This window comes from Schistocerca gregaria, chromosome 8 (assembly GCF_023897955.1).
Source record: "Schistocerca gregaria isolate iqSchGreg1 chromosome 8, iqSchGreg1.2, whole genome shotgun sequence".
Taxonomy (NCBI): Eukaryota; Metazoa; Arthropoda; class Insecta; order Orthoptera; family Acrididae; genus Schistocerca; species Schistocerca gregaria.
Genome location: NC_064927.1, coordinates 224,704,696 through 224,723,892, shown reverse-complemented (window position 1 = coordinate 224,723,892; position 19,197 = coordinate 224,704,696). Strand labels below are relative to the sequence as shown.

Sequence of the window (19,197 nt, the reverse complement as noted above, 5' to 3'; positions counted from 1 at the left end):
GACACGTGGCGTGAGGCAGTTTTAATCCCTTTTTTAAAACCTGGGAAAGACCGCACGAGCCCGAGTAGCTACCGTACTGTTGCCCTCACTAGTTGCATAGGGAAGACCTTGGAGCGGATGGTCAACCGCCGCCTTGTCTGGACGTTAGAATCCTGGCAACTCCTTAGTCGCTTTCAGTGTGGGTTCAGGAAGTTTCGTTCCACCTTCGATAACCTGGCCCTACTGGAGGCGGCTATACAACAAGCTTTCCTACGCTGTCATCACCTTCTAGGTGTATTTTTTGACACTGAGAAGGCCTACGATACCACTTGGAGGCGTCTCATCCTGGAGCAACTTCACGAATGGGGTTTTCGGGGTTGTCTTCCTCTTTTTATTCAATCTTTCCTCTCGCCACAATATTTTAGATACCGAATTGGTGACGTCCTGTCTGATCGCTTTGAGCAGGAGAACGGTGTCCCTCAGGGTAGCGTTTTAAGTGTGACTCTCTTTGCCATCGCTATTAGTAGCATTATGTCCATAGTGAAAAGTCCTGTCCAGTGTTCTTTGTTTGTGGATGATTTCTCTTTGTTTTGCTCTTCTTCAAGCCTTGCAACGACAACTCGTCAGTTGCAACTTACGATTAGACGTTTGGCTGACTGGGCGCAGAAGAGTGGTTTTAAGTTTTCCACCGAGAAGTCTGTATGTGTTCTTTTTAACGGTTCTCGTTCGATTTTAACCTTTCCTGAGTTGCGGATGAGGGACACTATTCTCACATTTACAGACACGGTGAGGTTTCTGGGGCTCATTTTTGACTTGAAGCTCACGTGGTTACCTCATCTTAAAGACCTGAAACGGCGGTCGCTTAAGGCTTTAAGTATTTTAAAATATCTTAGCCACAGTACATGGGGAGCTGACAGGACTTGTCTGCTCCAGTTTTACAGGGCGTTTGTGCGATGTCGGCTCGATTATGGGTGCACGGTGTATGAGTCTGCGAGGCCTTCTTACTTAAAGATGGTGGACGTTGTGCACTATGAAGGGCTTCAGTTGGCCACTGGGGCATTCCGAACTAGCTCCATACCAAGCCTCTGTGCAGAGGCTGGTGAACCGCCACTTCCTATGCGGCGACGGCTACTTACAGTGCGCCAGGCGTATAAAACTTTGTCCACACCATACACCCCTGCATACCCTGCCATTGCTCAGCCTCCTTTGGCACAGTTATTTCATAACCGGCAACGTGCGACGCAGCCCTATGGGATTCGCGCACAGGATTGCCTCGCTGCGATGACTATGGCTTGTCTTCGTGTTTTGTGTCGCGGTTGGAGCAGATCTCCCCCACCCCCCCACCCCTCTTCCCGCGTGTGTGTGTGTGTGTGTGTGTGTGTGTGTGTGTGTGTGTGTGTGTGTGTGTGTGTGCGCGTGCGCGTGCGCGTGCGCGTGCGCGTGCGCGTGCGCGTGCATTTCCTAATTCGTTATTCTCAACCAGAACTTTCTGTGCATTATTATCGCTCGATTTTATATTTTTGAGTGAAAATTAAAAAAAAATAGCACTGAATATAGATATTTTCTTGATTTTTCAGTACAAACAGGCCTATCTGTTGTATTTCATATTTTTTGTGAGTGAAAATAAAATAATAAATAGTGAAACATATAATTCTTCTGGATTTTTAATACAGATATGCCTATCTATTGTATATTTGATATTAGTCTGAGAGTAAAAATTAAAATAAAAAATTAGTAAGGAACATGAGGTTTTCTTCAGGACATCGATACAGATTCTTAAAAGTATCAGATCCCTTCTAAAATTGTTTGCCGATTCCTGTTTTAAAGTAATCTACATTAACAAAATACCAGCAGGTGCTTGTAGAACACTTTTATGTTGTTGTTGTGGACTTCAGTCCAGAGACTGGTTTGATGCAGCTCTCCATGCTACTCAATTCTGTGCAAGCTTTTTCATCTCCCAGTACTTACTGTAACCTAAATCCTTCTGAAACTGCTTAGTGTATTCATCTCTTGGTCTCCCTCTACGATTTTTACCCTCCTCGCTGCGCTCCAATGCTAAATTGGTTATCCCTTGATGCCTCAGAACATGTCCTACCAACCGGTCCCTTCTTCTTGTCAAGTTGTGCCACAAACTCCTCTTCTCCCCAATTCTATTCAATACCTCCTCATTAATTATGTGATCTACCATCTAATCCTCAGAAGTCTTCTGTAGCACCACATTTCGAAAGCTTCTATTCTCTTCTTATCCAAACTGTTTACAGTCCATGTTTCACTTCCATACATGGCTACACTCCATACAAATACATCCAGAAACGACTTCCTGACACTTAAATCTATACTCAGTGTTAACACATTTCTCTTCTTCAGAAATGCTTTCCTTGCCATTGCCAGTCTACATTTTATATCCTCTCTACTTCGACCATCATCAGTTATTGTGCTCCCCAAACAGCAAAACTCCATTACTACTTTAAGTGTCTCATTTCCTAATCTAATTCCCTCAGCATCGCCCAACTTAATTCGACTACGTTCCATTATCCTCGTTTTGCTTTTGTTTATGTTTATCTTATATCCTCCTTTCAAGACAGTGTCCATTCTGTTCAACAGCTCTTCCAAGTCCTTTGCTGTCTCTGACAGAATTACAATGTCATCGACAAAACTCAAAGTTTTTACTTCTTCTCCATGTATTTTAATACCTACTCTCTCCCTTCCCAACCACTGTTTCCCTTTCATGCCCTAGACTCTTATAATTGACATCTGGTTTCTGTACAAATTGTAAATAGCCTTTCGCCCCCTGTATTTTTACCCCTGCAACATTTAGAATTTGAAAGACAGTATTCCAGTCAACATTGTCAAAAACTTTCTCTAAGTCTACAAATGCTAGAAACGTAGGTTTGCCCTTCCTTAATCTAGCTTCTAAGATAAGTCTTAGGGTCAGTATTGCCTCACGTGTTACAACGTTTCTACGGAATCCAAACTGATTTTCCCCGATGTCGGCTTCTACCAGTTTTTCCATTCGTCTGTAAAGAATTCGGGTTAGTATTTTGCAGCTGTGAGTTATTAAACTGATACTTCAGTAATTGTCACATATGTCAACACCTGCTTTCTTTGGGATTGGAATTATTATATTCTTCTCGAAGTTTGAGGGTATTTCTCCTGTCTCGTACATCTTGCTCACCAGCTGGTAGAGTTTTGTCAGGACTGGCTCTCCTAAGGCCATCAGTAGTTCTAATGGAATGTTGTCTACTCCCGGGTCCTTGTTTCGACTTAAGTTTTTCTGTGCTCTGTCAAACTCTTCACGCAGTATTGTATCTCCCATTTCATCTTCATCTACATCCTCTGCCATTTACATACTATTGTCCTCGTACATTGCCCTTGTATAGACCCTCTATATACTCTTTCAACCTTTCTGCTTTCTCTTCTTTGCTTAGAACTGGTTTTCCATCTGAGCTCTTGATATTCATTCAAGTGGTTCTCTTTTTTCCAAAGGTCTCTTTAATTTCCCTGTAGGCAGCATCTATCTTACTCCTAATGAGATAAGCCTCTACATCCTTACATTTGTCCTCTAGTCATTCCTGCTTAGCCATTTTGCACTTCCTGTCCATCTCATTTTTGCGGCGTTTGTATTCCTTTTTGTCTGTTTCATTTACTACATTTTAATATTTTCTCCTTTCATCAATTAAATTCAATATTTCTTCTGTTGCCCAAGGATGTCTACTAGCCTTCATTTTTTTACCTACCTGATCCTCTGCTGCCTTCAATACTTCATTCCTCAGAGCTACCCATTCTTCTTCTACTTTATTTCTTTCCCCCATTCGTGACAGTTGTTCCCTCATGCTCTCCCTGAAACTCTGTACTACCTCTGGTTTAGTCAGTTTATCCAGGTCCCATCTCCTTAAATTCCCACCTTTTTGCAGTTTCTTCAGTTTTAATATACAGTTCATAACCAATAGATTGTGGCCAGAATCCACATCTGCCCCTGGAAATGTCTTACAGTTTAATACCTGGTTCCTAAATCTCTGTCTTACCATTATATAATCTATCTTATACTTTCCAGTATCTCCAGGGTTCTTCCATGTGTATACTCTTCTTTTATGATACTTGAATAGCGGTTCTAGGCGCGCAGTCCGGAACTGCGCGACTGCTACGGTCGCAGGTTCGAATCCTTCCTCGGGCATGGGTGTGTGTGATGTCCTTAGGTTAGTTAGGTTTAAGTAGTTCTAAGTTCTAGGGGACTGATGACCACAGCAGTTGAGTCCCATAGTGCTCAGAGCCATTTTTTGATTCTTGAACCAAGTTTTAGCTATGATTAAGTTGTGCTCTGTGCAAAATTCTACCAGACGGCTTCCTCTTTCATTTCTTACCCCCAATCCGTATTCACCTTCTATGTTTCCTTCTCTCCCTTTTCCTACTCTCGAATTCCAGTTGCCCATGACTATTAAATTTTCGTGTCCCTTCACTGCCTGAATAATTTCTTTTATCTCGTCATACATTTCATCAATTTCTTCATCATCTGCAGAGCTAGTTGGCATATAAACTTTTACTACTGTAGTAGGCGTGGGCTTCGTGTCTATCTTGGCCACAATAATGCATACGCTATGCTGTTTGTAGTAGCTTACCCGCACTCCTATTTTTTTTATTCATTATTAAACCTACTCCTGCATTACCCCTATTTGATTTTGTATTTATAACCCTGTATTCACAAGACCAAAAGTCTTGTTCCTCCTGCCACCAAACTTCACTAATTCCCACTATATCTAACTTTAACCTATCCATTTCCCTTTTTAAATTTTCTAACCTAACTGCCCGATTAAGGGATCTGACATTCCACACTCCGATCCATAGAATGCCTGTTTTCTTTCTCCTAATAACAACGTCCTCTTGAGTAGTCCCTGCCCGGAGATCGGAATGGGGGACTATTTTACCTCCGGAATATTTTTCCCAAGAGGACGCCATCATCATTTAACCATACAGTAAAGCTGCATGCCCACGGGAAAAATTATGGCTGTAGTTTCCACTTGCTTTCAGCCGTTCGCAGTACCAGCACAGCAAAGCCGTTTTGGTTAGTGTTACAAGGCCAGCTCAGTCAATCATCCAGACTGTTGCCTGTGCAACTACTGAAAATGCTGCTGCCTCTCTTCAGGAACCACATGTTTGTCTGCCCTCTCAACAGATACTCCTCTATTGTGGTTGCACCAACGATATGGCCATGTTATCGCTAAGGCACGCAAACCTCCCCACCAACGGCAAGGTCCATCCTTCATCGTAGGGCATTTTTATGGATCAAGCCCTTAACATCCCCATTGCTTGGTGTAGCAGTACACTTATACAAATAATGAGGCATGTACGTACTAAATTTGGGTTGAAATTGGTGCAGGCATCCTCATCCTTCAGTAATGCTTTTATGTCAACCCTCAGCCATCACGGTACTAGTCCTACTGTCACAGGTTGTTGTTTTCGCCCCCCCCCCCCCCCCAACACACACACACACACACACACACACACACACACACACACACACACACACACACATACACACACACGTGATTCATGTGTAAATTTTGATGGAAATTGCTTTGGGTATTACAGAAAGGGGCTGATGTGCTGGTGTCAGTATCTTTGCCTCCTCCTGCCTCTTCCGCTACCTCAAGCCTAGCAATCCCAGAGACTATAGATTTGATACTAATATTAGTGGTTATCAATATCACAGGAGCATATTATCCTCACAGTATTATTAATGAGTGATGCGTACACAAAATTTGGTAAAAATTACTCCAGATATTCCTGTGTTAAACTTCTCTCCCCCCGTTTTCCCCCACTACATCCCCATACCTATGGAAGGTAGGTATTGTTTACTCGTAAAGTGCTTGTTTCCATATTTTAAATTGCGGAGGTTGAAACTTGTATAGTGACAACTGTTTATTTAAAGCTCGTACAAAATAGGTACATGTTTCAAAGTTTTACTGACCTTCAAAGTAGTCACCAGCATTGTGTATAACCTGTTGCCAGTGACGTGGAAGTCGTAGGATACTCTTAGCAGTGCCAGTTGTGTTGACAGTTTGAGCAGTGTGGTCTATTGCCCGATGAATTTGTAGCAATTCTGAGGCGAATGCGATGAAGTGTTTCCTTCAGTTTAGAAACAGAGTTGAACTTACAACAACTTAAGTCAGGGGAGTGCAGTAGGTGTATATCACAGGAGTGCAGTAGTTGGTATGTCACTTAGCAGCCCCATCAGTCAAACAAATCAGTAACAGCTTGCACTGTACATGCTTGAGTGTTGTCCTGCAAAATGATGGTCAAGTCCTGCTGTTTATTTTTGGAACACAACCTACTACCAGCTTAGAGACAGACGTGATGACACTTCCTGCAGGATCTGACCATCATTTTGCAGGACAATGCTCAAACATGTACAGTGCAAGCTGTTACTGATTTGTTTGACTGACGGGGCTGCTAAGTGCTATACCACCTACTGCACTCCCCTAACTTAAGCCCTCGTGAGTTCAACTAGATTTCTGATTTGAAGGAAACTCTTCACAGCATTCGCTTCAGAACTGCTACAAATTCGTCGGACAATACTAAACTGTAAATAAATAGTTGCCCAACCCTCGTATATGCGTAGCACATATGACTGATACCAATCCAGTAGTTTAAGAGGAGATGTGGTACAGATACGCATACATCCATTTTTAAAATGTATTTAGATATGGATTAACTCAATGAAGTTTTTGTGTTGCATATTAAATCTGTTTGAATGTACATTAACGTGGTATGTACCGTACTTAAGCCACTATCCTTTCCACAGACCTGACTGTTGGTTAATTGAATGTTAATGTTGCCCAATGGCTTCCTTTGTTAATACGTAATACAATTTTGGAATTAGCCAAATGAGTTGGTCCCCTATGAAGCCTATTTATCCTTGTGCCCTTTAGTTGTTGATCCTCATTCAAAATAGATGAATTAAACTGATTTACCATTTAAAGGATAATTTCTTACAATAATACTAAAATTAAGTTTTGACAGATTGTATGGTGTCAGCAGAACCAGTGTAATTCTCCTGTTATCATAAATATGTCTTACGTATAAAGAAAGAAATAGAATTCACTTGCTATAGATTTTCTTTAGGGCCGCAGAGTTTGTAGTTAGATGTTGTGATTGACTTTGCTTTCATAATCCACATAGCCTCTTTCTATGTATCATTCCAGACACCAAGTAGAAGTGATAAATATGAGTAAATTTACCTCTTTTTGTAGACCTTCCAAAACCATGATCAAATTCTTTAGTTTGTCTTTAAAATGCTATTGGAACTGATGTGAGTAGGCAAGCATCATGCATTTTACTTAAATAATCTAAATAATGTTATGTTGTCATTTTTTCATTGTGTGTTGCATATATCAAGAATTTTTATTTTGATTTATATAGGCTCGGGCAGAGGCATCTTGCTTGCACCAACTTCTTTACAGCAGCCAGCAGTGCTGTGAAGGGCTTGAACAAGAAAAGAGGTTACTGGCACAAAAGCTTGAGGAAGAAAAGTCTACTGCTGCATCTGCACATGCTCAGCATGTACAGGTTAGTAGATACAGTCTTAGTGATGTTACTGGGATAGCTCAGTGGTCTAGTGGTTAGCCTCGTAGGTGGCTACAGGCAAGGAAGCCATGGGTAGATTACTGGTAACCATCTTCATTGTGGATAGGTCTGCTATGGAACACACGCAGCTTTGTGGGGCCAAATAAGAAGTTGCTCGATTAAATAAGAAATCAAAGTTACTTGTAAGCTGTTAATGTGGCATTACACTGAAAGGCTTGCAGCAGGTTGGGTGCCACATGACATTTTGATGACTCTGCTATGTAAGGCTTCTCATTTTCAGTTTTAGATGATCATTAACTTAATCTTTCTCATTTCACATCTTTATCCATTTCTTTGTGTGTTTGTAGGTAGTCCTCAGCATCATTTTCTTTCATGCAAAGAAGTGTTGCCATCATTCAGTTAGAGCTCTAGTTTTGTTTTGCTGATTTGTGTTTGAGTGTCCCTTATCTAATCATGATGTTCTCTCTCTCTCTCTCTCTCTCTCTCTCTCTCTCTCTCTCTCTCTCTTCCCCCCCCCCCCCCCCCCCCCCCCCCCCACACACACACACACACACACAAAATTGGTGTAAATATTCATACGGCACACAAATATCAAAGTCAGTTCGTGATTGAATATAGGTACCTCTCACTCTCATGTTGATAAGCACTGGATTCATTCTTCAGTTTTTTTTTCCGCATAATCTGTTGACTTACAAATTAAATTTCAGTGATGCTTAATTGCAAGACAATAAGATTATATACATCCAAAATGAAACTCTCTACAAGAAAATTGAAAGACTTTCAGATACTATGCAAAAAGGGAGGATAAATTTTTATGGTTATCTTCTCAGAATGAATTCTAACAGATTAACCAAACAAATCTTCGACTTTTTATGTAACCGCAAAACGAAAACCAACTGGTTTAAGAAAACTCAGAAGGCCCCAGTAGAATTAAAGATTTCAGATTTATCAATCGAACAGCTAAATTAATTGCTAAAGATGAAAACATAAGGTTCCAAGACAAATCTACACAAAAGTCCAAACCCATTATCTCGGAATAAGAGAGGAAAAGATCAGAAAGAATGAAGAAATACTGGGCCCTAAGAAAAGAACAATGCACAAAGAAGTGATTGATCCAGCGTACCCCAAAGAGGGTGAAACGAAAGAAGAAGGAAGAAGAAGAAGAAGAAGAAGATTCACTGTCAAATAGACCATTCATACCTGAAATAAGTGAGATGTAAAACAAGGTGGACAGACTTTTGTAGGTGGTTAATAAACAATGAACACTGTTAACTCAGAAATTACTGTAGATAATGTGGTGAGCCAGCCATTCTGACATATGAAATGTGTGTGGCTTAATAAAACCTGAAACCCTTTAAAGTTCCAGCTGAGGAAGTTATTGTCTCTCGTGTGATGACCTTTGTGATAGAGCTGTTGCTGAAGTTCAGAAGTACAATAAAATGCTTTTGTCCTGCCTTTGTGATTGCTGGTAATGTAAAGTCTTTGGTAGTGGCTTGTCATGTGCTACAAAGTAAGTCAAAAGAAACAGCTGGTGAACAGTGGATTTCACAGTTGACATGTAGAACTGGCAAGTTTGTGTGAACACCTCAGCTTATTTAGCTTCACCAGAAGGAGGTTACAAGTAAATTGAAAAAAGCTAACCAAAATCTAACATCCTACTACAACAGGCAATGAAGCAGAAACCCTCTCCAGTTGCCACATAGGCTTACATCTCTAACACTTGATTTAAGAATCATGAAAGCTGGTTGTATATGTGGAAGAAACCTGGGAACATTGGGAGATTTCAGATTAGTTATGTAATGGTAAGACAGACGGTTTTGAACCAAATTCTGAAATGTTAAGACATTATCAGGGGCAGTTGTGTACTCTGACCACAATTTATTGACTTTGAACTGTAGATCAAAACTGAAGAAATGGCGAAAAAGTAGGCAATTACGGAGATGGGACCCAGATAAGTTGAAAGCATTAGAGTTGAGGAAAAAAGACCACACCTAGTAAAAATTTTTAGCTATCAAAATAGACGTGGAATTTGACTGATAAAAGGAGAACATTTAAAAATGCAGCAATTGAAGCAGGTGAAAGGGAATACAAACATCTAAAAAATGAGATTGGCAGGAAATGCAGAATAGCTAAGCAGGAATTACTAGAGGACAAATGTAAGGATTCAGAAGCATATTTTATGAGGGGAAAGGTTGACAAACTGCCCACAGGATAAATAAAGAAGGTTTTTCGAGGAAAGAGAAGCAACTGTATATCAAGAGCTCAGGTGGAAAACCAGTCCTAAGCAAAGAAGTGAAAGCAGAAAGGTGGAAGGACTACATAGAGGGTCTATACAAGGGAGAAATACTTGAGGGTAGTATTATGGAAATGGAAGAGGTTGCAGATGGAGATGAGATGGGTGATATGATACTGCGAGAAGACTTACTTTAGTTCAAAAATGGGTCCACTACTCAGGAACACTCATCTTCAATAATTTGCCAGCAAACAAAAAATTTAAGATCAGTTTAAAAGGAGCCTGAAAGATTTACTAGTGGCCAACTCTTTCTACTCCATTGACAAATTTTTTAATAGAAACAAATGGTGTATTGTATATATTCATACTATTAGTATTGTTATTTCAGCTTAAAGAAGAAGATTGACATGTTCCACATCCATGAGGATCTCCTCAGCACGGATCTATGGAACGAAAAACTAATCTAATCTAGAACTAATAATAGCCTCTGGAGAGCCAGCCATGAGAATACTATTGCATCTTGTGTGCAAGATGTACGACACAGGCAAAGTACCCTCAGACTTCAAGAAGAATATAATAATTTCAGTTCCAAAGTCTGCATGTGCTGACAGGTGTGAATGTTACTAAAATATCTGTTTAATAAGTCATAGGTGGCAAATACTAACCTGGATTGCTTACAGAAGAATAGAAAAACTGGTAGATGCCAATGTCAAGGAAGATCAGTTTGGATACTGAAGAAATGTAGAAACTTGTGAAGTAATACTACCCAATGACTTCTCTTAAAATATAGGTTAAGGAAAAGCAAACTTATGTATATAACATTTGTAAACTTAGAGAAAGTTTTTGACTGGAATGCACTCTTTGAAATTCTGAAGATAGCAGGGGAAAATACCAGTAGCAAAAGGCTTTTACAACTTGTACAAAAACCAGATGGCAGTTCTAAGAGTCAAGGGACAATGAAGGGAAGCAGTGATTGAGAAGGAAGTGAGATAGGGTTGTAGTCTATTGCCGATGTTATTAAGTCTGAGTATTGAGGGAGCAGTAAACGAAACCAAAGAATAATTTAGTGTAGGAATTAAAGTTCAGAGAGAAGAAATAAAAACTTTGAGGTTTACCAGTGACATTGCAATTCTGTCAGAGATAGCAAAGGAGCTGGAAGAGCAGTTGAACAGAATAGACAGTATCTTGAAAGGAGGATATAGAATGAATTTCAGCAAAAGCAAAGCAAGGGTAATGAAATATAGTCAAATTAAATTAGATAATGTTAAGGGAATTACATTAGGAAAGACACACTTAAAGTAGTAGATGAGTTTTGCTATTTGAACAGCAAAATAACTGATAATGGCTCAAGTAGGAAGAAAAATGTAGACTGGCAGTGGCAAGAAATGCACTTCTGAACAAGAGAAATTTGGAGACATTGAATTTAGATTTAAGTGTTAGGAAGTCTTTTTTATGGTGTTAGTATGGAGTGTAGCCATGTATAAAAGTGAAACATGGACAATAAACAGTTTAGACAAGAAGAGAATAGAAGCTTTTGAGATATGGGCTTAATAAGAATGCTGAAGATTAGATGGGTAGATCGTGTAATTAATGAGTAGTACTGAATAGATTTGAGGAGACAAGAAATTTTTGGCTTTACTTGACTAAAAGAAGGGCTCAATTAATAGCGCACATTCTGAAAAGTCAAGGGATCACCAGTTAAGTATTGGAGGGAAATGTGTGTGTTGAGGTGGGGAGGGATAAAACTCATAGAGGGAGACCAAGTGATGAATACAATAAGCAGATTCAGAAGGATGTAGGTTGCAGTAGATGGAGAGGCTTGCACCGGATAAAGTAGCTGGAGAGATGCATCTAAACAGTTTTGGACTGAAGGCGACAATAACAACAGTCTTATTTGAATGATTCGTTAATTGAATTGACAGAAAGTTATCTACACACAATAAATACTTACTTGAAAAGAAATAAGAAAATAAAAAATACATGTGGATCTTACAAAACATTGTCATAGAACATCAAACAAGAAAAAGACAGTGCATTTATTAGCTTGGAAGCAACTTAGGCAGTAAATATTTCCAAAAATTTACATTCTGGGTTAAAGGTATGAAGATTAGTGATCCAACCTCAGGAAACCAAAATAAAGAGAGTAGCACAGGAGAAGCCTCGAACAGTAACCTTTAATTGTCTCCATAAAGTTTCTAAACAACATAAATTCATATTTTTTATCATCAGTATCATGGATATGTAGCTTCAGACAACTGCTGCTGTTACATAAATTAAGTCACAACTTAAAAACAGAAAATAAATGAGGAAGACGCAAACGTAATTTGAAAACGTGAAACGTCAACCATAAGATCATTTGATACAGTCTACATTGTGTACTAGTGTTTAAGCTGTATTGATGATCAGTTAAGTACTTTATATACACAGTATGTAAAGAAAAATGGATTCTTTAAATATAGCCATGTAATCCCAGTGATATACTCCAAATTTATGATTGTATCGTGTCAGACTTCATTATTAAAAATTAATTTTTGTGTTATAAAATATGATGGCACAAATGTGTTAAACCTTGGTTCAGTATTTCTTTTTGAAAATTATGTTGTTTTACAATAAGTAAAAGCCATAGCAGAGAATATTTTGCAAAAATTGAAGTAATATATAGTGACTTGAGTGGTAATGCAGCATGTAATAGCTGATTAGCAAATGATGATTACCAGGTTGCAGTTAAATACACTTTTATTTATAGCACAGAGTTCACAGTGAAGTTCGGTTCTGGGTAACAACTGAAAGATCATCCTTCATCACATAAGAGTAACAGAAAGGAAGTCCACTTTAGTAACACCAATCCTGTTCTGAAATTCCATGCTAGGTGGCTGTGGAAGCAATGCTCTTAGTAGTGCAGTGCAGTGTGTTGTGTTGTGAACGAAATGCAGTGAATTACATTGTGTTATGACATCACAGCACAGAGATGGCACAGCGGTGTAGATGTGAGCCTCTGGGCTGGTATCTGCGAAGCTCTGACTGATGGGCTGCAAGGTGCAGATGGTTGAGTCACAACTTGAATGGACAGCAGGCAGAAGGATATCTGTTGTGTTTGACAGGCATGTGACCTGCGGATGAAACGTGATCCCTCAGTAGCAGCACCGCTGTTGATAATGTGCCCGCAGATTGTGAGTTTGTCTGGCACCCCTGATGGTACTTATACTGATTGGTGTATGAACACATTGTTTAGAATTGCTACAAAGTCCCCAACACACAGTGCCCTTGTGGTGTTTGTAAATAATCTCCAAAGGAGGAATGCAAACAGTGCAAGGATAGCCAAACCTAGAGGAAGAGGATGTTTATGCCGGAAGTGCAGTGTAGTTGGTGTACGACCGATATATGATCTGGCAATGCTGCATGAAGTGCAGATGAGTCACAAGTATAGTATGCTTAATTATACCTGGTTAAAATTGTAATGTTCCTTCAAATTCCTGTTGACATTAGAATACCGTATTCTTCGGCCAGCTTGCTCTAAAAACTTGATTATATTATATTAAATTAATTATTAAGATTCCATTTGACCTATGGGAGAATGAATCACTCCATAATATCTGGTCCCAAAGAGAAGTTACGCAGAAGAAGAATGGGATTTTTACTATATTAGGTATATTTTATGGCAAAGCAATCAAGAGATGTCAGGACAGGCCATGAAAATTGAGTGAGTTATGGATGTGGTCCAACGAGCATGTGGGTCAAATTATAGTTTCATAAAATTCCATTTATGAGTGTGTGAGAAGCTATTAACAAGATTATACTGAGATTAGCTTTTGATGGGATTACATAATATTCCACCGAGCTGTGATGTTTTTAGAGTGAGTAATTGATAAATAGACAAAATAAATGAGTTAATTATGTATTATCAGATGACTCCATCATGTGATCTAATAATATACCTAGTGACGTTAAATAGCTGGTAGGTATGTCCCATTTATTGAGGTAATTACTTTCCACTTTGGCAAAAACCAACAGTCATTATTTTCCTCTTGTCCTGTCATGTTGTATCTTCCTTAGCCTGAGGTCCTTCCCCCACCACCACACACACACACACACACACACACACACACACACACACACACACACACACACACAATTCTTCCTTCCTGCCAGTTAAGCAGCACATCTGGTACTGAGACCTAACGTTCACGCTTCTGTCAGTAGCAATAGTATCTATTTTTATTTATCTTTGAGGATGCTTCTCCTTATAGATGTTTAGTCAGACAACTTTGATATCTATTGTTTTAGGATTTTAAAGAGAAGCAGAGAGTAATCTTAGGTTTGACAAACAGTGTGGAAGAACTTAAAGCAAAATTGTCAATGAAGGAAAAAGATCTTGAAGCAAGCAAGCAGAAGATCGATGAACAACTTAAGAAAATAAATAATCTTAATAAGGAAATAGCAGACAAGATAGCAGAGATGAAAAATTTGGAAAAGGAGGCAACAGCTAAACATGCAGGTAGGTTTGAAAAAACTAGTATGTTAGCCATTTCTACCTCTGTTGTGCAATTAAAATTATTGCTATACCACTTTAATGCTATTATGTGTGCTGTTCCTGCTGATTAAGAAAGTGTGTTAACAAAGGCAGCAATTTTTCAAAAGACAGTAACAGCAAGAAGTTATTTGTGAAGCTAATGAAAAGCTCTCCGATTTCCAGCTGGGTGTCAGTATTATAAAAAAACTGCGACATTTTAACAGATGACACAGTTATTATCTTCGTGCGAAGTGTTGACATTTTGCGGAGGCTGTCCTACTTACATCTGTGGTGTGCCCACCTCCTCCTGGCTCCGGCAGGCTGGGTACAGAAAGGCTGGCAGATGAGCTGGAGGTGAAGTCGTGGAGGTGGGGATAGATGGCACACAATTCGAATCTGTGTCGGAGCATTCCGGCCATCTTGTAAGGAGAACAGTGGTGGGTGTGCCCTTGATGAATTGCCACTAAAACTGGATTCCATGCTGCACTCGGTTGGTATCCTTTGTCTCTGTTTGCAAGATTCATGCAAATACAAATGTCGATGGGCTCTTTTATTATGCTGTCGTGGTAGTCGGGAGCTTGGCAGAGCACCTTGGTGTTTCCGAAGTCAAAAATGTGGTCTTCCTTGACGCTGCACATGTAAGTAGGATGGCTTCTGCAATATCTCGACACTTCTCCAGAAGGTGATGAGTATGTCACTTATCAAAACATCGCAGTTTTATAAAACTGCAATCCAGCTGGAAACCCAAGAGTTTTCAATCAACTGTATGCTCTGGTAAAGTTTACATTCATACGTTGGTGAAGCTACTGGCTTGCTTTTCAGTAGAGTGAGTTTGTTTGCAATGAAAGAGTATTCACAAATTAATAACAGTATGGTGTTTATCTTTCAGATAAGAATGAATAGTAATCATATTTTACAGGAAACATAGTGCATTCTGACAGCACATTTAGGTTACTTTTATATTTATGCTATTTACAAGTGCAGGACTATGATTTTGCACTTAAATTTGTGTGTCCTATGCTTTATGTATGTCCATTTGCTCTTGTATAAGCACAAGATTAACCACAATATAAGTTTTCGATCAACTGCACATTATGATTTTGTTTCATTGCTAGAAATCGGTACATATCTCACAACAAAATATTTTTAGTTAAGAAACAATTATCGTTTTTATTTTTTTGTTGACACCACATGGTGCTGTACACAATTAGGCGAAACAAAACAATAATGAAAATTCAGAGGCAAAAGATAAGTAATATTTATTCTTATCTGCAAGGTAAACTTAACTGAAGTAGCAAATGAGGTGAATGGTTGTGAATATTGAGTATATAAAACAATAAGTTCATCCTTTGCCGCAATATGATTATGAAATATGTCTTTAAATAATTTAAATTAAGTTTGTTTGTTGTAATTACAATCTTTTAATGTAGAACATTATAGAATGAGAACATTATAATTAGAATGGAGATTGAAGAAAGAAACATTATTATTTTTAGACTACGCACAAACACTCACCAAAATGGAAAATCGAATAGAGAAGAGAGACAGAGTAATTCATGAACTTCAGGGAGAAAATGAAAAGAAGAACAAGAAGATTGAAGCTTTACAGTTGGTAAGTATATGTTTCTATTGTCAGAACTCCTTACAGCTGTGCCAAATACAAAACATAATGTCATGTTTCGCCCCCGCCCCCTGTGGGTCTGGTGGTTAGAATAGGCCCGAGGTGTTCCTGCCTGTTGTAAGAGGCAACTAAAAGGAGTCTCACACGTTTCAGCCTTGATGTGATGGTCCCCTGTCAGGTTTGATCTCCATCTTTCTAAATTTTTCTGAAGAGCGAGTCAATTGGGGAAGGGCGTCTTACATGGTGCATTGTGTCCATCTTGCATTGGGACCTTCAGCCCACTTTCTCATCGTCACATTGCAGTCCCGGTCATTCTCCATCTCTTGGGAGAGGACACCTTCCTGGATGCTTTTTCTATTGTGCACTATGCAGTGTCACTTTCTCCAGTGATGATGACCATGGACTTCTTAGCATCTCATATCCAGCACAGTAGCCAGTCTGTTGTGGTGGGGCCGCCATGTACCCTGTTGGTTGTAGCCCCCTGACAACACAGGCATTGCTCTGCTGATACCTGCTTCGTTAAGTCACCATGTATCCTATGGAGTAGATGCCCATCTCCCTGGGGCATCAGGATTTCCGGCAATGGCCATTCTGCCAGGTGGCCCTTGCTGAGGCTGGGTGGTGTCTGTGGGGAGGACCCTTGGTCTACATCTACATATATACTCCGCTACCCACCAAGTGGTGTGTGGCAGAGGGCACAAGTCACGCCAAAGGCATATTCCCCCCCCCCCCCCCCCCCCCCCCTCCCCCTCTGTTCCACTCGCGGATCCCGTGAGGGAAAAACGACTGTCTGAACTCCTCAGTACGAGCTCTTATTTCCCTTATCTTTGAATGATGATCGTTACATGATTTGAAAGTTGGTGGTAATAATATATGTTCTACATCTTCGCTGAAGATTGGATTTCGGAATTTAGTGAGCAGCGCCTTCTGTTTAGCGCGTCGTCTGTCTCCAAGTGTGTCCCACTTCAAACTTTCTATGAGATTTGTAACGCTCTCGCGATGGCTAAATGTACCAGTCATGAATCGTGCCGCTCTTCTTTGGACCCTCTCAATCTCTTGTGTCAGACCCAACTGGTAATGGTCTCATACAGACGAACAATACTCTTAAGACTGGACGAACTAACGTATTGTAAGCTATTTCCTTTGTTGAAGGACTGCATTGCTTCAGGATTCTACCAACAAATCACAATCTAGAGTTTGCCTTACTAGTTACTTGTGTAATCTGATCATTCCTTTTGAGATCATTTCGAATAGTCACACCCAGATACTTGACCGATGCTACTGCTTCCAAAGACTGATCATTTACTTTTTACTCATACATTAATGGGGATTTTCGCCTTGTTATACACAGTAGGTTACACTTAATAATATTGAGAGATAACTGCCAGTCATTACACCATGCATTTATTTTCTGCAAATCCTCATTGATTTGTTCACAACTTTCATGAGATACTACTTTCCTGTAGACTACGGCATCATCGGCAAACAGTCTAAGGCCGCTGTCAATACCATCAACCAGATCGTTTATGTAAATCGTAAAAAGCAGAGGACCTATTATGGTGCCCTGGGCATTCCTGAAGTTACTCTGGTTTCTGTTGAAGTTACCCCGTTCAGGATGACATACTGCTCCCTGTCTGTTAGCAAACTTTCTATCCAACTACATATGTCATTGGATAGACTGTAAGCATGCACTTTCTGTAGCAAGCGACAGTGCGAAACTGAGTCGAACGCCTTTCGAAAGTCGAGAAATATGCCATCAACTTGGGAGCTGGTGTCTAGAGCCTGTTGTATATCATGCACAAAGAGGGCCAGCTGCGTCTCACACGACCGATGCTTCCTAAAACCGTGCTGGTTTCTGCAAATGAGCTTCTCGGAGTCTAGAAAGGTCATTATGTTCCATGATTCTACAACAAATCGATGTCAGTGAAATTGGCCGGTAATTATGTGCACCTGATTTTCTGTCCTTTTTATAGATTGCTATGACCTGGGCCTTCTTCCAGTCCCATGGAACTTTCTGCCGTTCCAAAGACCTCTGATAGATGATGGACAAGAATGGTGCTATATTTGTAGCATAGTCAACATAAAATCTTACAGGGATACCGTCTGCGCCAGATGCCTTTCTGGCGTCCAAGGATCTTAACTGTCTTACAATCCCAGATGCACTAAACACTATGTCAGCCATCCTTTCATTTGTTCGATTATTGAAAGGGGGAATGGTGCTGCAGTCCTCTATCGTAAATGAGTTTTTGAAAGCTAGGTTTAGAATTTCGGCCTTCTGTTTATCATCATCAGTTACATTACCCGTACTGTCAACAAGAGAAGGTATTGAATTATTTGTAGCGTTCATAGATTTTACATACGACCAACATTTTTTGGGGTTATTTTTAGAATCTGCAGATAAAATATTTCTTTCAAATTCGTTAAGAGTGTCTCATTGCCCATCTCGAGTTGGTTTTCTAACCAATTGCTCAAGGTTGTATGTTGAGAGCACTCTTAGAATAACTTCACACGAATCTTTGCTTCTCCCCCTTGTGATAAACGTGTAACTTCCCCAGTCAGTGGATGCTAGGTTGAAGTCTCCACCTATAACTAATGGATAATTTGTATATTTACTTCCTATGGACTGCGGCATTTGTTGCGGATGCTGGTGGTCTATAAAAGCATCCTAATACAATGGTCAATGCTTGTCTGATTGACTGCTTTATCCAGACTACATTTCACAGTCCGACACAGTATCGATCTCAAATGCGTTTAAACAGCTTTTAACTGCAATTAACACACCACCTCCCATAGCATGAGTCCTATCCTTACTAAACATTGTCCAACCAGAGTTCAAAATTTCACTGCTTTTTATGTCTGGTTTCAACCAGCTTTCAGTACCTAATACAATATTGGCATTGCAATTGTTTATTTAGCAGATTATCTACATCTACATGACTACTCTGCAATTCACATTTAAGTGCTTGGCAGAGGGTTCATCGAACCACAATCATACTATCTCTCTACTATTCCACTCCCGAACAGCGAGCGGGAAAAACGAACACCTAAACCTTTCTGTTCGAGCTCTGATTTCTCTTATTTTATTTTGATGATCATTCCTACCTATGTAGGTTGGGCTCAACAAAATATTTTCACATTCGGAAGAGAAAGTTGGTGACTGAAATTTCGTAAAAAGGTCTCGCCGTGACGAAAAACGTCTATGCTGTAATGACTTCCATCCCAACTCGTGTATCATATCTGCCACACTCTCTCCCCTATAACCTGATAATACAA

At 39.8% G+C, this 19,197-nt stretch overlaps 1 protein-coding gene across 1 annotated transcript in view; it reads left to right on the top strand.

Annotated features, from left to right (window-relative positions):
* The window catches only part of LOC126285386 (uncharacterized), a 185,596-nt gene that overhangs the window by 138,135 nt on the left and 28,264 nt on the right, over positions 1 to 19,197 (top strand). Inside the window, exons 10-12 of the mRNA XM_049984725.1 lie at positions 7,396 to 7,542; positions 14,078 to 14,288; positions 15,800 to 15,915. Coding sequence (XP_049840682.1) covers positions 7,396 to 7,542; positions 14,078 to 14,288; positions 15,800 to 15,915 — 474 coding nt within the window. The remainder of the gene's footprint in view (positions 1 to 7,395; positions 7,543 to 14,077; positions 14,289 to 15,799; positions 15,916 to 19,197) is intronic.